Source organism: Ambystoma mexicanum, chromosome 2p (assembly GCF_040938575.1).
Source record: "Ambystoma mexicanum isolate Mex_15411 chromosome 2p, UKY_AmexF1_1, whole genome shotgun sequence".
In the NCBI taxonomy this organism is placed as follows: Eukaryota; Metazoa; Chordata; class Amphibia; order Caudata; family Ambystomatidae; genus Ambystoma; species Ambystoma mexicanum.
In genome coordinates, this window is record NC_090923.1 from 1,034,681,325 (window position 1) to 1,034,708,341 (window position 27,017).

General features: G+C 44.0%; 1 protein-coding gene across 1 annotated transcript in view; it reads left to right on the plus strand.

Moving 5' to 3' along the window:
- The window catches only part of LOC138567061 (somatostatin receptor type 1-like), a 163,513-nt gene extending 137,650 nt beyond the window's left edge, over positions 1 to 25,863 (plus strand). Inside the window, exon 2 of the mRNA XM_069644899.1 lies at positions 19,296 to 25,863. Coding sequence (XP_069501000.1) covers positions 19,635 to 20,720 — 1,086 coding nt within the window. The 5' untranslated portion in view covers positions 19,296 to 19,634 and the 3' untranslated portion in view covers positions 20,721 to 25,863. The remainder of the gene's footprint in view (positions 1 to 19,295) is intronic.
- Positions 25,864 to 27,017: the final 1,154 nt, after the last annotated feature.

Genomic DNA, 27,017 nt, shown 5'->3' on the forward strand with positions numbered 1-27,017 from the left:
ACCATGGCTGCAACACTACTACTTGGAACCAATACTCCAAACTATCTTAATGAGAGCTTGACAGTCAAACCGGAAATAGCCCGGCATAGTCAACGAAATATGACTTTTAATAACCTTAGCCTTGTCCTTCCCAAATATCGACATGATTTGAGCCTGGGAAACTTTGCTACTATCCCATGTACTACAACTAACAGAAATCTCAAACTTCATGCTAGAGTCTCCAAATTGCATGAACCACTCACAAGATCCCGACCACCTACAAATAAGAGGACAAACTGCCACTTTAGTAAGCACTCTAATATCACTAACCGATCTAACCTTTGCTCCACTGCGAATCAAACTAGGATAGCTAACCCTAAGCATAGGGTTCTTAAAAGTACTATCCCTACCCAGATCGTAACTAAAACAGAGGCTCTACTGCTTAAGGGAGCACTTCTAAATGCAAGATCCCTCGTGGCCCATGCTATAGACATAGCTGATCTAATCACAGAAGGTAACTTGGACTGCCTTGCTATAACAGAGTCCTGGCTACACAAAGCTGCAGGACCTGCGCTAATGTTAGCTATACCAGATGGTTATACTATCTCTAGACAAGACAGAGATGGAACCCGAGGTGGAGGAATCACCATTATATCCAGAGAGAGCCTATCATTGAGACTAGTCCCACGATTAATGCAGCAATCATGTGAAATTCTCACAGCTAAACTCCCACTAAATAACACCCAATCATTGACTATGCACCTAATTTACAGACCTCCAGGGCCCCTCGGGACATTTGAGGGAGATTTGCATAGTATACTTGCCACCAATCTTAAACCAACTTCCCAACTATTGCTACGAGGAGACTTTAACTTTGGTTTTAATGATCCGGCGGATAAGCATGCCTTAGATATAGCCAATACCCTTAATGCACTTGGCCTGTCACAAAAAGTCAACAAACCCACTCATATAACGGGCAGAACTCTAGACTGGATAGCCAATTACAATTGTACAAGCACCACTACCAGTATTACGCCCCAACTGTGGACAGACCACTGTGTGGTGACCTTCATTTTATCAACTACCAGACCCCAACAGACAACCTTACAAAAGGCTCCACCTTATCTTACCAGAAACAAAAAAATATCACTATAGACAAAGTGATTCCTGCTATCCTCCCTACTCTAAATGCTTTACCCGAAAATCTAGACCCAAGCACCCTGTTTCATGAATACAACAAAATCATGCTTACCATATTGGACAAAATTGCTCCACTAAAATTAAGAGCAACTAAAGCTAAAGCCCACCTTAACAAGTGGTTTACCCCACAGTTAAAAGACCTCCGTCTTCTGAAGAGAAAGTGCAAAACAGCCTGGAGACTATGTCCCTCCACTGAGAACAAAAATAAACTAACAACCACTTCTGCACACTACAAAAATGAGGATTACCAGACAAAACAGAACTCCTATAATGAACATATCCATAAATCTAATTCTAGTATGAAGGAACTATTCTCCATACTAAAAGAACTTGAGTCCCCAATTTCCACACCAGACATATGCAACAAAAATAAAATTTGGTGCTCAGAAATTCGACAGGCACTAGCTAGTAAAATCAATACTCTCCAAAACAAAATAAAATTAAAGAAAGATTCTCTGAATCTACCACATTTCGCCACTTCTATCCCACTTAGTGTTACACCAACTGCTCAGACTAATAGATTCCTTATTACTAAAACATCTGTTCTAGAGCTTGAAAAAAACATTTTATACCTTAAACCATCTAATTGTAAAGGTGATATCAGCCCAGCACAGATTATCAAAGATGCTGCTAGAGAGCCTTCCCCATTTATCTCTAAACTGGTCAATGCCTCATTTTCCTATGGCACCATCCCTGCCAACTTAAAATAATCCTGGGTCCTCCCACTTCTAAAGAAGCAAACCTTAGATCCACTCATTGCTACTAATTACCGCCCCATCACGAATACCATTTCTACTGAAAATACTTTTTTTAGGAGTTAGACAATCTGGCTTTCGCCCCCTACATGGGACAGAAACTGCCCTGATTGATTTGAAAACACAGATCGATGAGCTGAGAGATAAAGGGAAGACAGCACTGCTCCTATTACTTGATCTCTCAGCTGCATTTGACTAGGTGGATCACAAGGTCCTTTGCAAGCATCCGGATACAGCAGCCCACTTCTCTACTGAGGCTATCAAATGGATAGAATTGTTCTTGAGCGAGAGAACTATGAGGGTGTTCTCCCCTTCGGCAGTGGTGGACCCTTCCCCGATCCTTTGTGGTTTACCTCAGGGCTCCTGCGTTTCACACACTGTATACAATATATTCACCAAACCCTTGTTTGATGATTTGAACCTTCTGGGTATCACCTACACTAACTATGCAGATGATACACAGATTCTCCTCCCACTTTCTGGGGATCACTGTAAAGACCTGGCGTTGGTGAATAGGGTATACCTCATCATTCAGGCATGGATGGCCACACACGGTCTATGTCTGAATGATGATAAGACTGAGTTTATAATTCTAGGCACTCATGCCAATATTAATAAATTGGGACATAAATATTCTTCATTCACCATTGATGGAAACATCATTAAGGTATCCAAAGAGGTAAAACCCCTTGGCTTGTACCTTGACTCTACCATGTCCTTTGATAAACAGGTGAAATCTCTGGCCTCTACTACTGCCTACACTTGTAAGCTTATTAGAGCTGGCAAGCCATTTCTATCAAATGAAAGTTACATTATCCTGGCTAAAGCTCTAATCCTCTCTAGGTTGGATTACTGCAATGCTCTCTAGAGTGGTGCCAATAAAGCCATCATTCTGAGATTACACATTTTGAAAAATAACGCTCTAAGAGCTGCTCTAGGCATAAACAAAAAAGAGTTCACATTGCCTCAACTAGACATCAATACAAGTGGCTTTCCACCTATAACAAAATACAATTAAAAATGCCCTCTCTGACCTACAAAGCCTGAAATAATGTTGCACCTAGCTACTTAATAGACAAACTGACGAGAAGAACCTCTAAGAGACCAACTAGAAGTGGTAATGCTAATTGCCTTGTGGTTCCAAGATTTAGGCTTACTAAGATTGGTGGCAATAGCTTTCCCGTGAAGGTCGCTAAACTGTGGAATTCTCTGCCGCATGACCTGAGAGCAGACCAGCCCTACTCTCAATTTAGAAGGAAATATATCACTTTTCTCAACCAGACTGTAAGCTAGGCAGTCTTTTCCCTTTTGCATACACAACACTACACTTTACTGACGCTGCCTATCCTTGTAAATAATTAGTGGAACTTTACTGCTAACTGTATAATTTCTGTATATATGAATTGTATATAAGCTGAACATTCTACCTACCCCTTGACTGGTAGTAACTTTACCTGTACATGTATTTGTCTATATTGTGAATGTACCTGAAACTATGTAAGCCTTGCATTTTCCAACTGTTGCGCCCTGTTACCTCCTTGTTTGGTGTGCATTAGAAATAAATAAAACAAACAAAATATTATTGAGCACAGCAAACAGAAAATTCCTTACCCCTGTGTTGAGCTGCAGTGAAATGAAGAGGAACACTCTAAACTGTATGTGGAATGGTACATAAGTCTCCTGCCATGAGTTTGGGAGTGGGGGTGGTGATCAGATAAGAGCATAGGCCCGTCTCATGTAGTAAGCATGATCACTAAGAGCTCAGGAATGCTTCCTTCATAAAACATGGTGGGAGACAGAGTGGTCTGGAGAAGAATGTTTTCTGCAACAATGCAGTCTGATCCACTTCATCGAGAAAATGGCAGAGAAAAGGATAGACCCTATATAGGGGTCACTTCTCAGACATAACTCAATGCAGCCAGTCATCCTTGTATAGAAACACACACTGTGCAACTAGGAGAGACATTGGGCCTCATTCCGAGTAGGGCGGTAAGGGATACTGGGCACCGGTAAGGAGACTGGTGCCGGTAATCCCTTACCGCCCTACTACAAGGTCCCTTAGCGGGTCCCTCCAGTAACGTCTGGTCTGACCAGGCATTATGGACGGGACCCGCAAAGGGACCAGGATGCAAATAACAGACTTGACATGCGCAAGCCTGTTATTTGCGCCCTCCCCATTGAGCCCTATGGGGGCTCAAATGGGAATGGGGAATGGTATTTTCAATGGGGACTTACCGGTCCCGCAAAGGTCGGACTACACTGGTAAGTCCCTATTGAACTAGACCGGTGCCGGACCCGTTATTGGTGGCAGTCATGGTGCAAATAGCCCCATGACGACCACCAATCTCAGAAAGAGGCCCATTATCATTTTTTTCCACGGCTATCCTGGAGCGTTTGTTTAATCAACTATGGTACAGCTGACAAAAGAAAGTCTAAATGTTCTTCTACATCCAACATACATTCACAGAAATACAATAAATGAAAAATCAATTCTGTTCGAACATGAACCTTACGATATAATTGGTTAGGTTTCAATGATTAAAATGCATTGTCCTTTTTCATTGGCCATAAATGCTTCCTGAAATGCATCATTATTTCCTCCCACAATGATCTCATATTTCAGCTGATCATCATCATGGAATTGGTGTTGCAACTTAGAGCTAATTAGAAGCAGCTTCGGGGTGACACAGGCTGTTGGTCAACTCAGCAAGAACATAAAGCATGCTGTTGTGTTTCCATTGGCTACTTCATCCTTATATATTTTTAACTTACTACCAACTTTTAGTCTAAGACTCCCTTTCTGCCATGGCATCGCTAGAATCATATTTTCCTACCATTTAATACTGCTAAATTCATGTACCTGGCTTTTGCCCTGGACTCCCCCTGTTCCCAATCACCCTCGCTTGATTTGCTAACTATTTGTCTGAGCTCTACGCAACTCTGTATTTATATGTTTTTAACTATTTGAATTTCCATGAGGCGTTGAGGCCTGTGTTATTTTAATGCATGTTGCGGCATCCATTTTGAAAGGAATGGTCACCTTTTTCTGTAGCATTTTTATGTCATGGGCTATATTCTGAAATTATTTCTGCATTACATTCTGCTGATACATTATTTGTGATATGTTTTTTCTAGTGTCTATTGAGTGTGGGTAACATTCTTCACATCTAAACACAGTTTGACCTAATGCCTGTGTAACTTTGTGACAAATGCATATTTGCCTTGTGTTTTATGTAGCTATGGGTGTCATAAGTGAGATTACATCATTTGCTTTTGTCATACTTGGCTCAAATCATTTTTATCCTCACTGTCTCTGCTTAGGGTATGGATGATACAATTGTTTAAGTGAATACCTTCTCATATTTGTAATATTGGACCAGGGAAGGGCAAGAGCCCTGAGTGACATGTTTATCTGTCCATCACCAGAGGAGGAAGGGCAGTCATTTCTCGTCTACACCTCTTGAAACCCATGTGAAAATGGGGAGTGTCACCTGGGGCTGTGAGGAGAAAAGAGGTGAACATTGAGCAGTGTATTGGAATGCAGTGGGGAGGTGCCATTTTGGTGTACGCACAGAAGGAATAAGGTGAATAATACAAAAATATAATATGTGTCACCTACAAAAAGGATTGTACAAAACATCAAAGAATGAAAGAAAGGGAAACAAAATGAAAACAAATTAGTCTGGCAAAAGGATGAAACGTAAGGGCTAAATAACAGATTGGATGGGGCATATTTATATAAACAAACAACCGAGCCAGCATATACATATATATACAAATATGCTTATTATGGTGGGGTGGTCGCCGCACTATAGTTAAGTTGCATGCCGAGTACCATTCGAAATCAAAAAACATAATTGCTAATAACCTTTGACACATATGACAAATTTGGCTGACAGTTTGCAGACCCACTTGTCTGCACGCCCCCACCCCCTGCCTTCCTCCCTCCCTCCCTCACACTGGATATTTTGGGAATGACCCACTTAAAAAATAAACAGTTATTAACAAAAGCAAAAACTCAGTTTTGGCCTAGTCTCCATTCATTTTCCCATAAACAAAAAAGGTCAAGTTTTGCTCAAGCACACAGCAAAAACCGCTGGACAGAATTGGACCAGGTACAAAGTCATTTTGGCTCAAAGCGTTGACTCGTGATCCTTTGGGGGCCTGGGGTTATTGAATCAAGTACAATTATATTATATTTGACAGAGAAGGGGGTACCCCCTTCTCCCAAAATAATTGAGATAGCTCCCTTTGTGCATTCCAGAAGAGAGTCTTTGCAGAAATGAAAAAGCTTGCATCTTTTTTTTAACGATGCGTGAGATAACAGCGGTTATACACGATGCTACCCAAAAATGAAAAGACAGAAAAATTACATTGGGAGGTGGAAAAACAGTGATATGGTATCAGGCTAGAGGCGGGAGGTGCCCAGGGGAGGACACCATGTCAGAGTTGGAGGTGGGCTAGGGACCAAGTTAAGGCCATAAACAATTTTGAGCCATCGCAGTTATTCGGTAAAAAAACCACAGCAATAAAAAGAAAACAAGGTTGGTAATGAACGTGTGTCACACGGAAAAACAAGTGTTTGGGGGGAATAGTATAGGGCTATGGAGGGACATTTCAGTTTGTGGGCATGGGGAAACCTTGCCAGGAGGAGAAGGGCACCTGGTGAGTGACTGGGTGTCCAGGGAAACAGGATTATTTGTTGTTTTTTCCAGTAATCACAGTTATCCAACAGCTACAGATAACCACAGCTATTTGTAATAAATTGCTATTGTAGAGTTGGTTATAGGGAACAAGTAGAAAAAAAAGAGTATACAAAATAAGTGTATTCAAATATACAGTGGGCACAGCCAAAGGCTTTGGCCACTGCTCATGGTAGGACCGGCGACAGGCTATTGCTAGTGGTCTGTTAGTGTTTTAAAATATATAGTGAACACGGCTGAAGGCCAGTGGCCTCAAAGTCTATGAAAATATACAGTGGGCTTGACAAAAGGCTGTGCCCACTCTCCATGGCCAAAGGCCATGGCTAGTGGCCTGTTAGTGTTTGAAAATATACAGTGGGCACGGCCGAAGACTGTGGCCACTGATCATGGTCGAATGCCAAGGCTAGTGGCCCGTAAGTGATTCAAAATGTAGAGTGGGCATGGCCGGAAGCCGTGGCTACTGGCAATGGGCAAAGGCCTTGTTAGTGGCCTGTGAGTGATTTAAAAAATACTGTGGGCACATTATGGGCCCGACTGAAGACCATGGCTAGTGGCCTGTTAGTGTTTAAAAATATATAGTGGACACGGCCGAGGGCCAAGGTTCGACCATGGCTAGTGGGCTATTAGTATTTAAAAATATACAGTGTCTGATTTAAGCTGGTCCTGACTTTCCCAATGTGCGGATTTCAGGGATTATTTTTTTGCAATAAATGTAGGCAACTTTACTAAACTTTACAATTGTTTCTTGGTGTTATGAGATCAGAACCAAAGATTAGCAGTGGGAAAGAGACAATGCAATATGTGTGTGGGCCTGTTTCTAAATAGATTGCCTCAAGAGCACATGACGTATCTGCATTCAAGGGGAACCCGAAAGTGCCCACAATCCATGGCTGGTGCAGACTTGTGTTTTAGTAGGTTGGAGATTGTTCGTGTGCACGGTATTTCAAGTGCATTATTTTGCATGTATTTCTTTGAGCCTATTGCTGTTGTCATGGTATACTCACCTTGTGGGCTTGTATGCTGTGCCTGTTGTGCATATCTATTGCGCTGAACTGTATTCTGCATGTGTTATTTTAAGTGTGCTGTTTTAAGCCTATTTTTAAGAGCATTTTTGTTGTTCATGGTGTGCTCAGGGCCGGCCTTAGGGCAGACCGGGCCGGGCGACCACCCAGGGTGCCACTAGCCCCCAAGACTTTCAAGGGCTCCCTCGAGCTGGCGTAGTGGGAGATGGTGCGGCAGGAGTACTATTGTTATTAAATGCACCCACAGGGCGGGCACATTTAATAATAATAGGGTGCTGATGCGAAAGCTTGAAGTGGGGCAAGAAATTTAGAGGAGGCTCTCATTTGGGGGCCTGGCTTGCATGATGGGTGTGGTGTAATAATTGGCGGGCGTGGACTAAGAATTGATGGGCGTGGCCTAAAGAAGCACATGTAAGAGAAGGCACAGGAGTGGTCTGGGTTGTCAAAACGTATTTATTTAATGTATCACACTACATAAAAAAGCAATGTCAACATACAGCCACCCTGGTGTGAGAACAAGACCCAATTGGGAGAAAAAAAAACTATTTGCTAGAAGTGACTGTTAACCAACCAGCCATAAACCTACTTGCCCTGCACTTTCCAACTCCCTGCTGAGGAATGGCCCAGATCATGAGAGCTGCACATAGCCGTTTGTGTGTCTTTTGCCAGTGTGTGAGGAATTCCTGATTTTGCCATTGGCTGGCCCGCAAGGACCCTAGATTGTTCAGCTCCCAGACACGAAAGATTACTTTTCAAATAACCTGGTCTCAGTTCAGATGGCAATTCTTATTGGCCACTGGGGTAATCGTGGATGCCCCGAGTACCGTTCTAGGAGTCATGGGCACCATTTCCAAATACAAGATGTGTGCATATAGCGGTATTGTCTAAAATATTGTTGGTGCATATATGAATTATAAGACCCATATGCACTGTACATTTTTCGGCTACTGTCTAAACAGTTGGGAATGTGGGTCTTGTAAAATGATGGTGCCACCTCAGCAAGGCACTTATGCAGGGCCCTGATAACCACCTCTCGCCCTGCATGCAGCGAACAAGAGAGGAAACCAAAAGCCAGTAGGGTGCAGTGCCACACTGCAGTCCACGGCCCCGGATTATACCTCCCAGAATTCTTTCATGTTGCAACAGGAGCTCTAGCCCAAGAGATTTGCGCAGTGAGTGAATTTCCAGTAAGAAAGCCTCACTGAGAATGGCAACGTTTCTACTCACCAGTTCAGGCTACTACTCGCGAACATGCGCTGGCACTATGCTTCGGTATCCACTGATGTTACCGAACAGAAAACAGAGAATAACTTTTTTACCGAAACGGAAATACTGAAAAAATATCTAATTTTTAATTAAAATGTATATGGGGGTGGAATAAAGGGGTAAATAGGAGTGGGGAGGGGGTTGGAGAGGGTTTAGAAGCACAGGGAAACAGGGTGTTTCAAGGGGATCCCCAAAATGAAAATTAAACAAGCAATATTTTTTCGGTAAAAAAGGTTCAGTAAACAAATGTTCACTGAACTTTAAATTCGGTAAAATAACATAGATCCCTGTGCTTGCATTCCCTCGTGTCGAGGACGGGAAGAAGACAGATGCAGGGATAGGGGAGGAAGAGGTGCAGAGATAGGAGAACTACTAAGAGGGCAGAAGAGGGCAGTAGAGGCTTGGATGGCAGAGGGGTTGAGAAAGGGCCTTAATCCAGTTTGAGCTTTTGTGCGCAAGTGATTTAGCATCCTGGAGCTTCTCGCGCTTTTTCATTGGTCGGGCGAGATCCTCATGGTGTGCACAGCGGACTGGATACCCCGATGCAGCAGGGACACACAGGTCAGTGCAAAATGCGGTACAAAGCAGCATGCTGCAGGCACAGACCCAGACCCTTTCATCATGGCTGGCCTGGCACTGCAGCTTCCTCTCGTGACCTTCTCCGAGGTTTGTAAGCCTTGTGCGGGTTGACGAGAGGAATTTACAGTGACTGACAGAAGTGCCAACCACCAAGTTGCTGTTTGAGCTATACTGTGGCTGGCTGGCATTTCTGTCAGTCACAGGTTGCCTGACTTGATCATGGTGGACGCATCTCCCGTCGTGGCTGCAGCGGTGGTGGGATTATGTGTCCCGCTGTGATTTGGTGGGACTGTGGGGGCCCTAGCAGGACCCTGATTCAGCCCCACTTTCTGAAGACTGCCAGCAAATGGCCCTAGCTGAGCCTGGCACACTTAAAGCAATGCCTGTTACCTTCAAATTACCTGCATGTGAATGGATTTTCCGTGCCTCTGTGCAAGGGTTGTCGTTCTTTTTCCCAGATTGCATGCCGACAGATTCTCCAGGGTTATGCGCTGGTAGTCAGATTTGTGGCGTTTCGGGTCACTCACTGATCGGAATGAGCAAATACTGTGAAGAAGGCTGAAAGGTAAATTCACAATTCTTCTCTGCAGCCACTCTTATCAGAAGGAGGAGCTTTTTAAAGTCTGGTTCATTCAACAAATGCCCACATACTTTCAGTGCTTCTCATCTGAAAATATAAAACACAGACACCCCATCGCCAGCAACCTCACGATCAGTGAATCCCAACTCCCTCCTACCACTCACCACCCACACATCAGTCGCAGTGCCTTCATTGCAGAAACCCCAAAGCCCCCAATATTCCTACTGTTCACAATATCTTCACCAGTGCTCTTACATTACTTTTTCCTGAACTACATGTGAAGGAGTCTGCCTTGCATAATCACATCTTACTCAGAAAGGGGTGTGGCCCTATGTTGGCTGAAGTGCATGTGGTAAGATCGTGTTGATGTAGGAGCTTCAATCTTCCTAGACGTGTCAGTGGTAGGGGCCTATCAGAGAGTAAATCATAATGTACCTGTCCCTGTGGCTAAACATCCACCCACCCTATGCAGTGCACCCAGCCCTCATGCTGAGATACCGCACAACAGTTAATCTGGGTGAATTGCAGACACACCCCTGGATCAGAGATCAGCAATGTCAGGTTTCCTGTTCGATATATTCATGAACCGAGTAGTTGGAAAATTCTGTTTCCCAATAAGGAGATGAAACAAAGATCCACCTAATGATTGAGAAATGGCCTTTGTGCCCCCTAGACCAAGCCAACAAAACGAAGGACCTCTCCCTCATCAGAGAAGGTAGGCAAAAGAGCTGCCAATGCCTGAATGGGTCCAAAACTAACATTCTCTGAATGATGGAGCTCGCATCCCCTGGCCAATCGCCGTGGTGCAAGAACCAGCCATGATAACAATATTGGCCAACTCAGGAGAATTCCCGTTTAGTCTTTTCATTTCAGCCTGAAATTGACTCATGTGGAATGCTTCGTTTCCACACCACAACACCAGACAAAAGTAGAAAGAGTAAACTGGTCTATTGCAGTGTGACCTCTATTGATGCAGGAATGGATACTTCAATTAGCAATAGACCACAACAGGGTGACGAAGGAAATGCTGGGCTTAAAAAATCCACCCATGCTAACCCGACCATTCAGCATTCGACTGATACTTCACCCATCAGAAAATCAAATTCGCATTACACTGCCTACTACCTGCGCACCGGGCTCCTGGACATCTCAGGCCGCACACCAAAATGCAGAGCTAGAGATTTTAACACACAAAATAACTGCTACAAACTAAATAGACTTGCAAGGCTGAAAGGCATTGTACAATGTGCAAAGAGCCTACACCCTTTCTGAAACATGTGCCTCTGCAGATGTGCTGTGTGTCACGGTTTTATTACACGGCACACTCCAGCCTGGGACTCCTTCCCCGACAATGAATGTGGCGTACAATAAAGTGCTTTTTATTTTTAATAAACTACAGGTTTTCTTCTGTTTGAGTAGGCCGTTTAACTGTCTCGCACCTAATCTCCACAAACACCCCGTGTCACAATGGACCAGGAATCAGGCCATTGTGTATCAATAAGATATTTATTAATTTATTATTTAATTAAAAAGGAAAATCAAACAATTTCACAGCCACTAATGGTGTGGTAACACAATTCACTAATCTCTACCAAACCATTTGGTAAAGATATACTGTTACACTCTTACATTCTTTAATGACAACACAGAAAAAGAGCAATTTTAGAAAGAGATAATACAAACAGTTTAGCACTCCCCCCTGCAACACTCACCCCCAAACAGCTAACTTGATTCCTTTGAATGCAAGGCAGTGGCAAGGAGTAGGGATAGAGAGAGAGCAAATCAGATTTAGAGTGCAGCCCACCACCCCCAGATGGGAAGTCAGCAAAGAAAGGGAAAACCTGTTTTTGGAGCAAAATGGCAGAATGGGATTTTGATTATTACTCTCAACTGCTATGGGACAAAATGAAAGGAAATTTGTGTTGCTACACTTGAGGAGATAGGGATGCTTAGAAACTACTAAGCAGCACACCAGGTCAATGTAGAAATAAAGTAGGAACATTGGTTTTGGGAGGAAGCAAATGCAAAAGGAAAGATACAATGGAAAATGGAAATTCATTTTACACTGGATTTACAATGACAAGCAGCTCAGGGAAGGGGTATAGCTCAGAATAGGAAAATCGTTTTTATTTACACAGACAGAGACACATAACAGATAGACTTGTAGGAAAAGGGAATGTTGTCAATGGGACTACGGTTTGGGTTTTTTATAGGACAGATGCAAATAGGAATTCATGGGGTAATGCAACAATACACGGGCAAATTCGGTTTTCAGTTACAAAGAGACTAAGGGCCTCATTCCGAGTATGGCGGTAAGGGATAGCGGCCACCGCTAACGAGACCGGTGGCGGAAATCCCTTACCGCCATACTCCGAGGTTCCCTTTGCGCCCTCGCCCTTAACGCCTGCTTTGAGCAGGTGTTAAAGTCGAGGGCGCAAAGGGGCCTCCAAGCCAATAACGGTGACCGTAATGAACGGTCACCGTTATTTGCATCTTCCCCATTCCCATTGAGCCCTATGGGGGCTCATTTGGGAATGGGGAAGAGCCTTGGTGAATGGGGAATTACCGCCCCGCCAACCTTGGAATGGGGCGGTAATTCCGCCATCCACCAAGGCGCTGCCGGTCCGGGTACGGCGTCAACCAAGGCGTTAATAGCGCCATTGGTTAGCGCCGTACTCGGAATGAGGCCCTAATTCTTTTTAGGCAATACTTTAATGACTATGATTATTAAAGAAAGACACCAGGGACATGGGGGTTAATTTCGAATTTTAATCAACTTGTACCGTGAATTTCAATGAGGTAATTAATTGATTTACTTAAAAATATGCTAACGATTTACACTGACACTGAGAGGTTTACCAAAGGGAATATGCTAACATACACAGACTAAACACACATTATTCTATGGGAGGGTTACTAAATTACCCTAGCAATGTGAGGTTTTCAATTGGGTTTTCAATTAGGTTTTCAATGGTGGTTTCAATGGGTGCAATGATATAAAAATGAAGGGTTTATGCAATTTAGTGCTGGAGGTATTTGCTACTTACAAAGTAAGCCTTGGTTTGGGATTCTGGAAAGCCAGCTGGATCACAGGACATTCTGGACAGCTAGGCAAGGGGTATGGTCACTGCACTCTCAAAGATGGTATGGTTCAGTCACCTCCTCTCCGTCCTCCTTCTCCTTTCTCTCCAGATTTCATGTGTGTCTTCTGACTTAGTACAGTCCCCCTTATATAGCCCAAATGGCATCACTCACTTTACAGTCTATGTGCAGTACTCTATAATTACCCCTACCCCTCGGATAGGACAGTTTACCATTCCTCTCTGCACCCCATGGTATGATTGGATCAAGGGAGGAGAGCGCTGTCTGTCTATTTGCATTTGTTATCCTTCTTTGTTCTCTTGGCCACTTTTTGACAAAACCCAGTTATGTCTCATAACTTCATACTTCTACTAGCCCCTGATATGCATAGATATGCAGTTTGAGTGGGTCATCGGGAATTAGGTAAGTCAATCACTAACTCTGTACAAGGTAGCATGGCCCTTTGGCATCTTTTTGTCATTTTCATAAAATGCATAACAGTTAAGACTCTGCAAATGATCAAGCATGTTCCTAATTTCACCTTCCATCTTTCCATCAAATCTTATAATTGTCACATCTTCCGAGCAGCCAGAAACTAGTCTTAACTGGCCATTTCATTCCCCAAAGTCCTAGGAAAATACACTTTAGCTCTTATAAACCACCTGGAAATCACATAAAAACATGGCATAAAACAAAATTATTTCTCATTCTAATTTGGTACAAAAATGCCCAAAAATGGAATCAGTCTTTTAATGTCAATTGGGAAGATCTGTCCCCCTCTGTGCGAGGGACACTTTATCCCCCACAGCCCGTGACCAAAGATTTGTATTACCCCCTTTGAAGTTGTCAGTTGGTTCTTGGTAGTGGATGCAGGAGGAACTCACACCTCCCAGACAAGTTTTTATAACAATATTGGCCATATCAGGAGTATCCCGTTTAGTGTTTTCATTTCAGTCCTAAATGGACCCATGTGGAATGCATAGTTTTCACACCACACCAGAAAAATGTAGAAAGACTGGTCTATTGCAGTGTGACCTCTATTGATGCAGCAATGAATACTTCAATTAGCAATAGACCACAACTGGATGATGAAGGGATGCTGGGCCTAAGAAAATCCACCCATGCTAACCCCCCCATTCAGCATTCGACTGACACTTCACCCAACAGAAAACCAAATTTGCATTACACTGCCTACTACACAGAACTTCCTGCGCTCCGGTCTCCAGGACATCTCAGGCCGCACACCAAAATGCAGAACTAGACGTTTTAACACACAAAATAACTGCAACAAATCACATAGACTTGCAAGCCATAAAACCATTGTGTACTCTGCCAAGAGCCTACACCCTTTCTGAAACATGTGCCTCTGAAGATGTGCTGTGCTATGATGCCCACGACCCCTCACCATTAACTGTGCTATCGAAGGCTGATGGAGGTTGTAGTGCAAAACATCTAGAAAACTAAAAGTTGCAGACCAGTGCTTCAGGTTGTAGGCTTTGAAAAAAATCTCAAGAAGCCTCCACCTGGTCTTTGAAAAAGAATCTACTTATTCCACTTTAAGCTGTGTCAGCTGTCTGTATGATGTTCCTTTGGCTTCTGTACAGTACACTGCCTTTTGCCTCCATTACTGATCAAATATGTGGTACATAGTTAAATTATTGGGCCTTCGGGTATCATCTGCAAACCACAAAAAACGAATATAAATTCATACACCATGCAGTCAAGCAAATGCTATGTGTTATGTAATGTTATGTTATGTCATGTTATGGCAGCATGCAAGGGTCCCCTGGCACTGGTAGGGAGCAGGTGACGAGATTAAAGCACAAGGTGGTAATAGGGAGAATAGGTGTGTTTAAAGGAGTGGTTAAAAGGAAAAATGGTCTTCGATGGAACATAACCGGCAAAGTAAAGCATTCCAGATTTGGTGGTGACAATAATCAAAAAGGCAGAGCCTCAAAGTATTTTCCTGTGAAAGATAAGAACTGCCTGCAGATGGGTATAACTGTGGCTCAATGATGGGGATATATCTCTATCATTTCCATTCTAAGAAGGGCAAGAGCCATGGAGGGCTCCACGCTCAGCCAATGAAGCGGGTGGGATTCATGGGAAGTATGCTGCCAGCAGGGTACACCCAGAGGAAGTCAGGATTCTGCACTCTGCATCATCTGAATGCACTGGATCAGGGATGCAGGGCAACCTATGCAGATAGAATAGCCAAAATCCACCCCTGATGAAATGCAGGCATTCACCACCAATGACATGTGAGCACAAAGGAGAAAGGGGAGCATCCCATGAAAGATGCCATGTTGGTACCAGCATGTGCTAACCAAGACATTGATCTGTGGGGCAAGGAAACATTCTTGGTCAATCTTGGCTCCCAGGCTCTTAACTGCAAGTGCAGGAGAAGGGAAAGGGCCCAGTGGTTCAAAATGCTGTCTCTGCCACCACCAACCGGGAAGGACTTGGATTTCCAAACATTCCTCTTGAGCTGATGACAAGACACGCACTCATCGATTGCCGACAGGCAGGTCCAACATTGGAACACACATGGCACAGTCTCCGAACAGCCAGAGCAGAATCTGGGTAGTGTATGTGTTGAAGTAAAACATGTCTGGTTGTCTAAGAGGATTGCAGAGTCGAGAATCCCTCAATCTGGAAGTGCCCATTTTTTAAAGGGTTTTTCTATGAGACGATTCTTCTCCGGCGGCTGTGTAAAATTATGGAAAACCCTCCCAAGAGATTTACATATGACTAAAGACTTTTTTAAAAATAACTTGTAAAGGCCTGGTTATGGAATCTTAGCGATGACAGAAACAAAGTTTTTATTTCGAGCTTTTAATATTAGTTTTAGTATTTCAGTGAAAACTGTATGTAGCCTGCTTTTAAACAGTCACGAGAACTGTTTTTATGGAAATAATGTGTTCTGGTTAAATTGGGAAGTGTGTTAAATAATAGTGTTTTTATATGTAATTATTGTACAGCAGCTCTCTGAAGTCTTCGAACAAAGTCTGCAGTGAAGAATTGTTACAAACTAATAAATAGACCTGAGCCTGAACGAGTGGACTGGGTTGTCTACTGATTAATTTTAAATATTCAAAATAATTAATGACAATGATGAGCTGTGGGGGACTTCACAATTAAGTGGAAGTGGCTCAGAGGCAGAGAGTGGATCATACCTTCCTGGGATGTATGCAACATGAAAGCGGGCGCCCAGGCAAAGCCAAAGGCCCTGCCACTGGCCTCCTTTTGCCTCTGTAAAGAGCCGAATGGGCAACCATGTCAAAGGTGGCTAGCCTGTGCAGTAGATGCTGTGCCGTGACACTGTGCCATTCGATTTTAGACCCAAACACTAAGACAGACGTGTACCCAGAGAAGGTCAGAATCTGCCCCAACTGGTTATCAAGTTAGTTGGAAGGCTAGAAAAAAAACGGGCCTAGTTTACAAATAAAAAGCCCTTTCCAAAGCCAGAAAAGGCAGCCAAGAGACAGAGTGGTGTAAGCAGATTTTGGAGTTGGGGGAGGAGCAGGCAGCTCCTTAGGAATCGCCGGATTCTAAATGACTCATAGTCAGAGTCAGTGAATAATTTCAGTGGAGGGGCCTAAATATATCCCCACATGACTGGTGTGAGCAACTGAGTGTAGCGAGGGAGCCCAAAGAAATCCAGGAGTGTTGGGGGAGGTGGGGTTCTCTGCCCAAAAACATCTTTGAATAATGTGATGAAATGGTGCATTCTACAGCACAATTTCTGAAACAAATGGGGTTTAAAGCCATACAATTCACAATTGGTTCTTTAGGCTAACACATAAAACAAATCCAATGCCCTGCCACCAACATTACACCAGTGTTTTCCAACATATTCATGGAGCTGCGGCCACAAGCAACCTATTCTTGCAATGGTCATTGCAAAGTACTTGCAAGAAGATATGCCCACAATCTATCTATGCCGGTCATTAAAGGGATTTACAGTGACCGTTACTGGCATCGATTGTAGTGGTAGCTCTATCAAAGTGATTTATAATAAGTAAATCACTTTTATGAAGCTGAGGCCACATTCAATCAGTACCACTGATGATCACAGTAAAACTCTTGCCTGAGGCTATGGACACAATCAATCTATGCCTGTAGTCCTCACTGTAAATCACTTGAATGAAGCAGGGCTTGTAGCCACAATCGATCTATGCCAGTATTTGTCATTGTAAATCATTTGCACGAGTCTGTGACCACAATCTATTTATGTCACACTGCGCTGTTCATCGCGTTGGGGAGGCTGGGTAATTGAGAGTAGATATTTAAATTGTGTGGCACTAAGGCGCTAATTTGATGGCAGGGAGCCGGTATGTTAGCAATGCAATGCAAACAGCTCCCACTGCCAAATTTATGTCATTTGCACAGCGGAGTGCAAAGTTGCAGGGCAAAAAGGCGACATTCATGTGTGTACACTGCCTTTTGCCCTGTTTTGCACTCCACTGTGCAAAGTGAGTAAACTTTGCCTAACATGCACTTGCCATGCTCACATGGCAAGTGGTGCTCACAATTTTGACCCTACATGCAATTACACACAAATGCTGTCCGACATGCGAGCATGTTGGGCAGCATTTAATTGTAATTGTACACACTGCCTGCAATCAGTGTGTTCAATGGATCCCTAGGGGGTACGCCTGATCTATTCTGGTGCATAAAGCAGGCAGACCCCAAAGGGAACTCCAGCATTAGCGCTGCCATGAAAAGCCATGCCTGCGCAAGTTCTAGAACATTTGCCTACCGGAGACAAAGAAAGGTTGCAAAACGCAAGTTGCGTTCTGCCCCTCCTCTCTGCCATAAAAATGATTGAATATGTGGCATGGTGGGAATGTAAGGCATTAAAGCCTTACTCAAGACACTTCTACCTTCCATTTAGGTTACACCACAAAGAAAATGAGCTCCTAAATGTTTTCCAATTCCTTGCTAACTGGTTACGTGGCGATGCATTGGGATTGCAAACAGAAGCAGCGTAGCAGATGGAAACATCAATTGCCTAATGGTAAATGCAGAGTAGAAGAGTAGTGGAGACAAAAGGTGGACCCACTGAAAGCTGATCATAACAAGTCAAACATGAAAGCCAATTGCTCCAAGTCAAAATCGCATTGAGCTTCCAAGTTCTGTATTTAATTTGGGAAGTATATTGACACCATGAAAGAATGTCCATACATGCAGGGACGTCATTTAGGGGTTGCAACTGCGACTCCTGAGGTCTCCCTTGCAACACTTGTGGTCTTGCTTGCTACCCCTAAAAAATGTTTTTAACAAAAAGACTTTTTTAAAAATAAAATACAAGGTTGGGTGGTATTGAATGTAAATGTGTTCTATAAAAAGTGTTTAAGCGTAAGTGCTATATAATAACACATCATTATCATTTGGCCATGGACGTCTGCTTCCATTCACAGTAATTTGGCAATATGGGCCTATACACACTGATCTTAATGATGCATGGGGTGATCCATTTTGTATGAACTGTATATCACATTATAGCGTTATTGTAAACCTATTTTTCGAAGTGTACTTAGGAACAATGCTATCTAATGCCACTTCTTGTTTTGTCAAGGGGTGAAAGGTCGTGTTCCATTGCTTCCGGTGATATCACTTCTGGGTGGGGTCAAATGACATCACTTCCTGTGATGTCAGAGGTCAAGGGTTGTGTGATGTCACTTCCGCTACCCCTGGCATTTTGGTGAAATGATGTCCCTGCATACATGTTTTCCACCATTACACCGTAAGAAGACCATGCTCATCAGAGTATGATCTACGCGACCAACAACAAACATCAGAACTCTGTGGCCAGATCAAAAGTTGCTGACCAGAGGCACTCTTGTAAACAGCCCTTGTGCTAGAGCTCTAGCCCAATGAAAACGGAAACGACCATTTTTAGAGAGGACCATCCCCCACACCCAATTTAGCAAGGCCCTCTGTATATAAACGGCCAGATCAATAAGTCTTGCTTGTGGATATCTGCGCTGTTGTTTCCAAAGGGCTCCAAAGCACTTACAGTACAAAAATAAAAATGCATTAAAGTAAATCATTAACTGAATGTCTCATTCTCCGAGAACCTGCTGTCTGGTTACTAACACGTCTCTTTCTCTTTGCCTCTCCCCAGGGCCGCTGTCAGAAATTGATCCAGACATTCTCTGCATCGCCTGTAAATCTGCTGAGACCTGGAGGCTGTCCATCCAGTGCACACTTGGGAATATGGATGGTTAAGGCATGAAGCCCTCTACATGGCATGAGGCCGCCACAGCACACGGGATAAAGCCTTTAACATGCTCCACTTTGACCAGATTACCTACTGTCCAGAGGAAAGGTTCCTGAGGAGTCTTCAAATCCTGAGTGACCTTGTGACCAGAGAAACAAACATGCTTTAAAAATGTAGATCAATGCCCTTTGACGTGTGTGCTTGCATAGCTCATAACAGGCTCTTGGCGGGAATGGACACGCCATGGTGGTGGCACCGAACACCACAGATGGGCCGCTACCCAATGTCACCACCGCCTTCTACCATGACCAAGCGTTTGGCCGTATCATCATCCCCTCCATTTATGCTATTGTATGCTGCGTGGGGCTGACTGGCAACGCCATGGTCATCTATGTGATTCTGCGCTATGCCAAGATGAAGACTGCTACCAACATATACATCCTGAACCTGGCCATTGCTGATGAGCTCTTCATGCTAAGTGTGCCCTTCCTGGCCACAGCGACAGCCCTGCAACACTGGCCTTTCGGCTCCTTCATGTGCAGGTTGGTACTGAGCGTCGACGCCATCAACATGTTCACCAGCATATTCTGTTTGACTGTCCTCAGTGTGGACCGTTACATCGCTGTTGTCCACCCAATCAAAGCAGCCAAGTATCGACGTCCCACCGTGGCTAAAGTTATCAACTTCTGCGTCTGGGTCCTGTCACTGGTGGTCATCCTGCCAATCATTATCTTCGCTGACACTGTGCCATTAAGCGATGGTGGGGTGGTTTGTAACTTCTTGTGGCCACAAGATTCTAGGTTCATGTGGCCTGAAGCCTTTGTGGTTTACACATTCCTCCTGGGATTCCTCATTCCAGTGGTGGCCATCTGCCTCTGCTACTGTCTGATTGTGGTAAAAATGCGGGCAGTGGCCCTCAAGGCAGGCTGGCTGCAGAGGCGGAAGTCTGAGCGCCGCATCACTCGGATGGTGATGTTGGTGGTGGCTGTCTTTGTTGTTTGCTGGATGCCTTTCTATATAACACAGCTCTTTACTGTCTTCTACCACCCTCCTGACCCCTTGGTCAACCAGCTCTTTGTCATTCTCAGTTACACCAACAGCGGTGCCAACCCCATCCTGTATGGCTTTGTGTCAGACAATTTCCGCCGCTCGTTCCAGCGCATCATTTGCTTCCGCTGGATGGACGGCGGGCTGGAGGAGCCTATGGACTACTGTGCAGTGGCCCTGAAGAACCGAGTGTGCAAACCCAGGGACTTTCCACAGGATTGCATGGGTTCAGAGATGGTGTACCGTAATGGGACATGTGCCACCAAAACCACCATGCTCTGAGTGGTCATGTGTGGATGAAAAGAGAGAAGGCCATTGCCAGGATTTTGGGGTGGAGGCATAAACAAGGATTTTATAATGGGACAGGCCATTCGTTTTGCACTAGGGAATAGATTATAATCATTAGACAAAAATGTATAGACACATTGCACTTTGCTGTCTCTTGAGGATGGGACATTCTCCATTTCTGGTGTCTCGCACCCTCCACATCATGTCCTATGTCTCAGATACTTCTGTTCTTTCTGTCCATCCCCAGCTTTTCCCTTTTGCATCAACTAATGTCTAATCTCCATTTACAACAATCATTGAGTACCTCTCAGTTCACATAATCGTCCATTCTAGTTTGCACCCCACCCAAATAATTGTCTCAATTTCTTCCTCTTTCTTTCATTCCCAAATGCCCTGCATCCTCTACGCACCCTCCTATAAGAAGTGGGAGGTAAAACACAAACCATATGATGCTGCCTTTGGTTAATTCCCCCCAATTTTCGACAGGAAGGCCGGTTTTATCTGGCATCGTACTCAGCTGGTTGGATGGACCAAGAAAAAGTAGAAAGAAAAGCTGTGCACAAGAGACAGAGGAGACCTTTTGGTCTTTCTTATTTTCGCTCCTCTCATCCTTGTGTCTCAAGTGTCTGAGAAGGGTGAGAGCATTTCATAAATAGACCTTCTGCCTCTCAAAGGGGCTGAGAGTGCTTCCGCGAGTGCCATTAGGGCATCTCAATTAGGCGCAAATAAAACAGGCCAATGAGTCAATACAGCATGAAACTGCCATTAAAGACAACCCGTGGATGTACCTTTAAAAAACTTTGAGTCTTCCTTTTTTACTGTTTCAAACCTGACCAATCACATCAGCAACCTGGACACATCATGGACCGTTATGTCTAGATTAATTCTTCTTTGTAGCAACTTGACTCCCGCAAGGTCCCGAGCCCACATTTCTAAACTTAGCCGTAGAAGTCTCTGCATCTCACACATAGACCAGGCAACCTATTCACAGGGAGCTCCCACAGGAAGTCAGTCACAGCAGCCCACAATCTCCACCATAGACACTTAAGCCTTCAACATGTCGCTACTGCTCACACCATTCATGAAAAAAACACTGCCAAAGCAATCGAATTTATTTTTATTTTATTGTTCATTTATAACGTGCCAGCTAGTGGTATCTAACCGCAGGATCGAGATTGGAACCTGTGGTGCACCGCACTACGCGTTGCCCCCGAGATGTCCTTCCTATGCTTTCACCAGACCTTTCACCAGGACTTCCTAGAGACGTGTGGAGACCTGTTTCTCTGGGTTGTTGGTTTCCATTGCTAGGTCGACTCCTAAAGGAGCCTCAGAACTTCATGAGAAGTGTACCGCTCTTGAACTGAAACATCTCTTCACCTTCTGACATCAATGGGCAGTGCCAAGATGTGTCTGCCATACAATCTTGACCTCCCACTGCTGGTTTACTCCCCTATGGCATGTGCTGACCACCGTGTCCCCCTCTTACCATTTCCCAAACCACTCTATTCATCGTACCAGAACCACGACCGCATGCACACACTCCAGACAGACAGTGAAGCTTCACTTGGACAACCTCTAATCCCTTCTTATACCCTCAGCTGCCTCAATGCTGCCTCCTCACACGAGCATGCTGCCCTCATGGAACTCCTGAAGGACCACAGCATCTGCTAACACTCATATATAGGCCACACCCACATGTTTTCAAAGCCAGCAGCCCAGAAAGGTATTCACTGAAGGACCTGGAGGAGTGGATGGATGGAAGGACTAGACAAAAACATGGTGGAACAAAAGCTGAAATAATAATTTGGACACAAGCTGCACTCATCAGACCCACTGACAGTAACCCACCCTTATTCAACTGTCCAATCACAAAATGGCGACAAGCTTGGTGTCCTTGTAGACATAACCATTTAGACCAATGCTGCAGGGAAGCACGTTTTGGGCAATTAAAAGTCCAGTCAAAGAAGCCTATAATAATCTGGAGCCAGGGCTCATTACAGGTTTGCCGGTCTGGAAAAATTGCCTTTTAATTCTGGCACAGGCAATATTTCCAGACCAGCAAAACACAAGTTTGTCGGTGGGGTACTGATTTACCTCCAGCCAAGAGGTAGAGAAAATCAGGTCCGTACCCGCAAATAAAACCAGAATTACCGGCACTGGTATTACCGGTGCTGATAATTCTGGCAATCTCCTCCATGGAGTCTTATAGAACTACTTGGAATGGGGATTTACTGGCCCTCTGCACATGTAACATTTCAGTAATTTTGGGATATCAGACTGCGGAAATGGTAGGGGCAGTTTTACAGTATCCCGCCGGAATTACCGGCTGGATACCGGCAAACTTGTAATGATCCCTTTCTTGCATAAATGTCACTTTGTTTAAACTGTGACTTCAAGTAGTGGAGTTTCTGAAGTATTCTTAAACATGTGAATGTTATGTTATGTTATGTTACGTTATGTTATGTCATGTTATGTTATGTTATAAGAGCGGCTATGCTTGTCCATGGATTGTTGTACTGGGTGTATACAGACCTTATCCTGCTGGAAGAAAGAAAAGGTGCAAATATGGGAAAGCGGGGAGTAGATGATACAAATACTTGGATGTAGCAATGCAGAGGGGAAGCATGTTTTATGATAGCATGGGTGTTTGGTGAACCATGGTTCAGTAAAAGGGAAGCCACAGATATTTTCTAACATGCTGTGATAATTGTGTTGTGTTTCCAAGGCAGATTCAGAGAATCGTTAGTAAGTACACAATGTAATGTTGCGTGCATGGAGGGCTTGAAAGATTTCTAGGGAAACTCTTGAAGTTGTGTGGCTTATTTGCATGGGCATCTCTACACCTTGCAACTCAAGTCAAACTCCAGAATATCAATTCTGTGACTTCCAAGCCTGATCCGAGAGTGTCCTAGTGTAGAATAGACTGTGTATAAAGGTGAATGTTGTTGGTAATGGAAGGAAAGGGAAACCAGCACACTAAGATTAAAAAGTCCTGGCACCGTGATGTAAAAGATTATTATTAAAGCCTTATAGACTGAGGAATGGTCATTATCCCTTCCCCAACGGCCATAAGTTTGGGAAGGGTCATTATCCCAAGTAGTAATGATTCATCCTGAGGTCAATAGGGCTATTAGCACATGGTGGTAGAAACAATTTATGTTTTGCAATTGGTCGTGAAGTAGAATATGTTACTTTAAGAGTGAATAAACAAATCTTCAGAATGTAGTCAATACCAGTCAAAATTGACTGCACTCTAAAAATTCTGTTTGGCTGTGAGGTGGTCGATAATGAGTTCCATGTGCTAATAAGTGTACCATGTCATATCATGCTAGACTTTATTTTAGTTCCAGGTGAGACAGGTTGGTGCCTTACTTGGAAGTGGGCGATAAAAGTAGAGTAATACTTAGTCTTCTATCGTGAGAAAATATAGCTTCAGCTCTGAAAGCCAGATATGTTCATTAGACAACGTGAACGGTAGAGGAGGATGTGTCCAGGTGAAATCTGGCCCACGGAAAGAAGGGCCAGATTTCTGCCCTGTATGCAATGACAGACTGCCAACCTTCTGTCATGCTGTGCTACTGTGAGAAACCAGAAGGTGTCTCACCCGCTAATCCCAGCGGATCTCTCTCTCAGGTGGCTAGGGCACAGCCATCAGCCTTGAATCCAGACCCTGGGGGTGGACCAGTGCGGCAGGATCACCTGGGTGAGGGGTCTTCGGGGAGTGGGACACCTGATGGTGAGCCGTGGTATCCCTCTCTTCCCGGTAACATGTTTACCCCATCCTACCAGGTAGGATATATCGAAACTCTACCCCCGCCCCCTTTTCCTGCATGAAGACTTTCACACAGACAGCCCGCTCTGGTAGAAAGCAGACTCACAACCGAGCTGTGTACCTGACATGTCCCACTACCATGGTCAGGCAAGGTCAGGAAACTACTAACAATCACTCACACCTGACTGTCATTAAACTTCCCCACACAGATAAAAGGCAGAGGATGAGAGCACACAAAGGTACAGCAGTTTCGAGTTGGCAGCAGAACGAGGGGAGAAAGACACCAGACCAAGAAAGCGTAAGGCTGGGAAATCAGACTGAAGAATCCTGCATTGTGTGCTGAGAGGGCCCTCCCATGGAACTGAGAAAGGAGGGGGAGCACCGGACACTGTGGTATCATCCTTGGCTCCATGAACAAAGGAGCAACAGAGAGATCAACACAGACTGTGAGTTGGGGAGACCGATGCAAGACTGGTCTGTGTTGAAGTCAAGGTTGCAAGCGACAACATTGTATAGCGAGCGCTGGAACGAACATTGTTAAACGTGTGTGATGAAAGACACGAGTAAAGCTAAACTGCTGATGAATTTTTGAACTTGAGAAGGAAAGATAAGATACCATTGACAGAGTGGTCCGGCAGCATGAATGTGCTCAATCAAAAGTCTCTGTAACGTATCCCGGCGAGAGAAATGAAAGTAGATTGATGAGAACTATTGTGTGAAGTGAAAAACCCATCGCACATATCAAAGTCTTTGATTCTGATATCAGGAGGATCTGAACCCAAACGAGGTGGAACCGTGGTCTGAGCCCGAACAAGGGAGACCAATTGTGAACTTGTGAGTGAACATTGTGGAAAAGGGGTCTGAAACCGAACGAGGGGGGACCTGTGGTCTGAGCCCGAACGAGGGAGACCGGTTGTGAACTTGTGAATGTAAAAACCCTGACAAAGGAAAGGAACGTTTGTGTTTTGTTTGTTACCTCACAGCCTCTGCAATAAGATACTGTCATTGGGAGAGAGACTTTGGCCAAAGGCCCTGATGCCTATTTTTTGAACTGTTACCTCGTGGCCAAGAAGCCAGAGTGTGTGCAAAGCTTGCACGTGCCGCCTTGCCCCATGCTGAAAACATGGGTAAAGGAAGCCAACTTCTCAACCACCCTGACATATTCATTCTTGAACACTTTCCTTTTGCATACATTGTTATCCCACACCATTTGTATTTAGAAGGATTGGCAATACGTTTATGTGTATAGGTCCTTTTTTTACAGACTCCATTAGGACTGCGTTATTTATTATTTGATGGTCGTAGCTTGCTTCCATCCTTAGATTTATGTTTAGATAGGTGTTCAACCAACCTATTTGAAGTTCAATAAATACCTTTGAACTGTGATCACTTGTGTCTGTCTTCACTGTTTGATACCATGACTTCCTTTCACTCCTTTGCTTTTGACTGTTACCATGGGGCTATGACAAGCTCTGTACGGCGCTTTTTTGTGCTACATTAAGGTCACCCTGCAGGACTGGAGAGCAGGGAGGAAACCTTTGAGTATGCGCAATGATCAGCACTGAGGGGCTCCTCGACCAGCCAGCCCGCCAGTTGAGAGAATGGGCGTGAAGCAGAAGTGATCATGCATGAAAATGGATTCACACGCAAGAGAAATGGTGATCTGGGATGATCATTCTCCTGGAAATCCTTTCAATTAGAACATTTGGGAGTTTTTTTCTTTTTTTTTCCCTTTTAATTCCATGGCGAAACTTATAGAATGTATATATCCATACGGTAATGTTTCTTATATTTTTGTCTTAAGCTTTGAAAAACAAAAAGCAGGAGAGTCATACCAGACTTCTTACTTAACAATTGACTTTTATATTTCTTTGTAACAGAATCATTTTACTCATAGAATTGTAAGCATATGTAGAGGAGCAGGTGTGTGCATCTGCAGGAGATCCCGCCCCCCTACCTCCCGTGTATTGGAGACACGAAATCGTGTTGTGCCTTACACCGGCCATAATACCAATACTGCAGCGAGTGTTTGAAAGAAGATACCCATTGAGGTAACCTTACCGAATGTACCCTCGATGTGATGATAACCTGCAGGAGGGACAACCTGAAGGAGTGTGAAAAGAAGCTAACCAATGCATTGATTACATCATAAAGAAGTGTGCACGACGTCTCAAGATACTGGCTAAAAGATGATGTAGAGATCCTGAAGAAACTAATGACGAAGTAAATAATCAAGTGAATTTCCCAATATAAAAAAGAAGATTATACGTGCACAAAGTGCTGCAGAAAAACAACTGTTCAATAAATGTATAGCTGCTGAAACACAAGGTAGATTCAGTCATCATAGAAGGTGGCTATGAGTAGTGAATAGTATGCATGTGAAGTCACCATTGTATAGAAAATGGACATTGGTATCATGAATTTAGAAGGCTAGAACTCATGAAGCTGGAATAGAAAATTGTGTTGCAGCAAGAAAAATAGGATTGTGAAGATGTATGGCAAGGCTGCCTGGCCTGGAT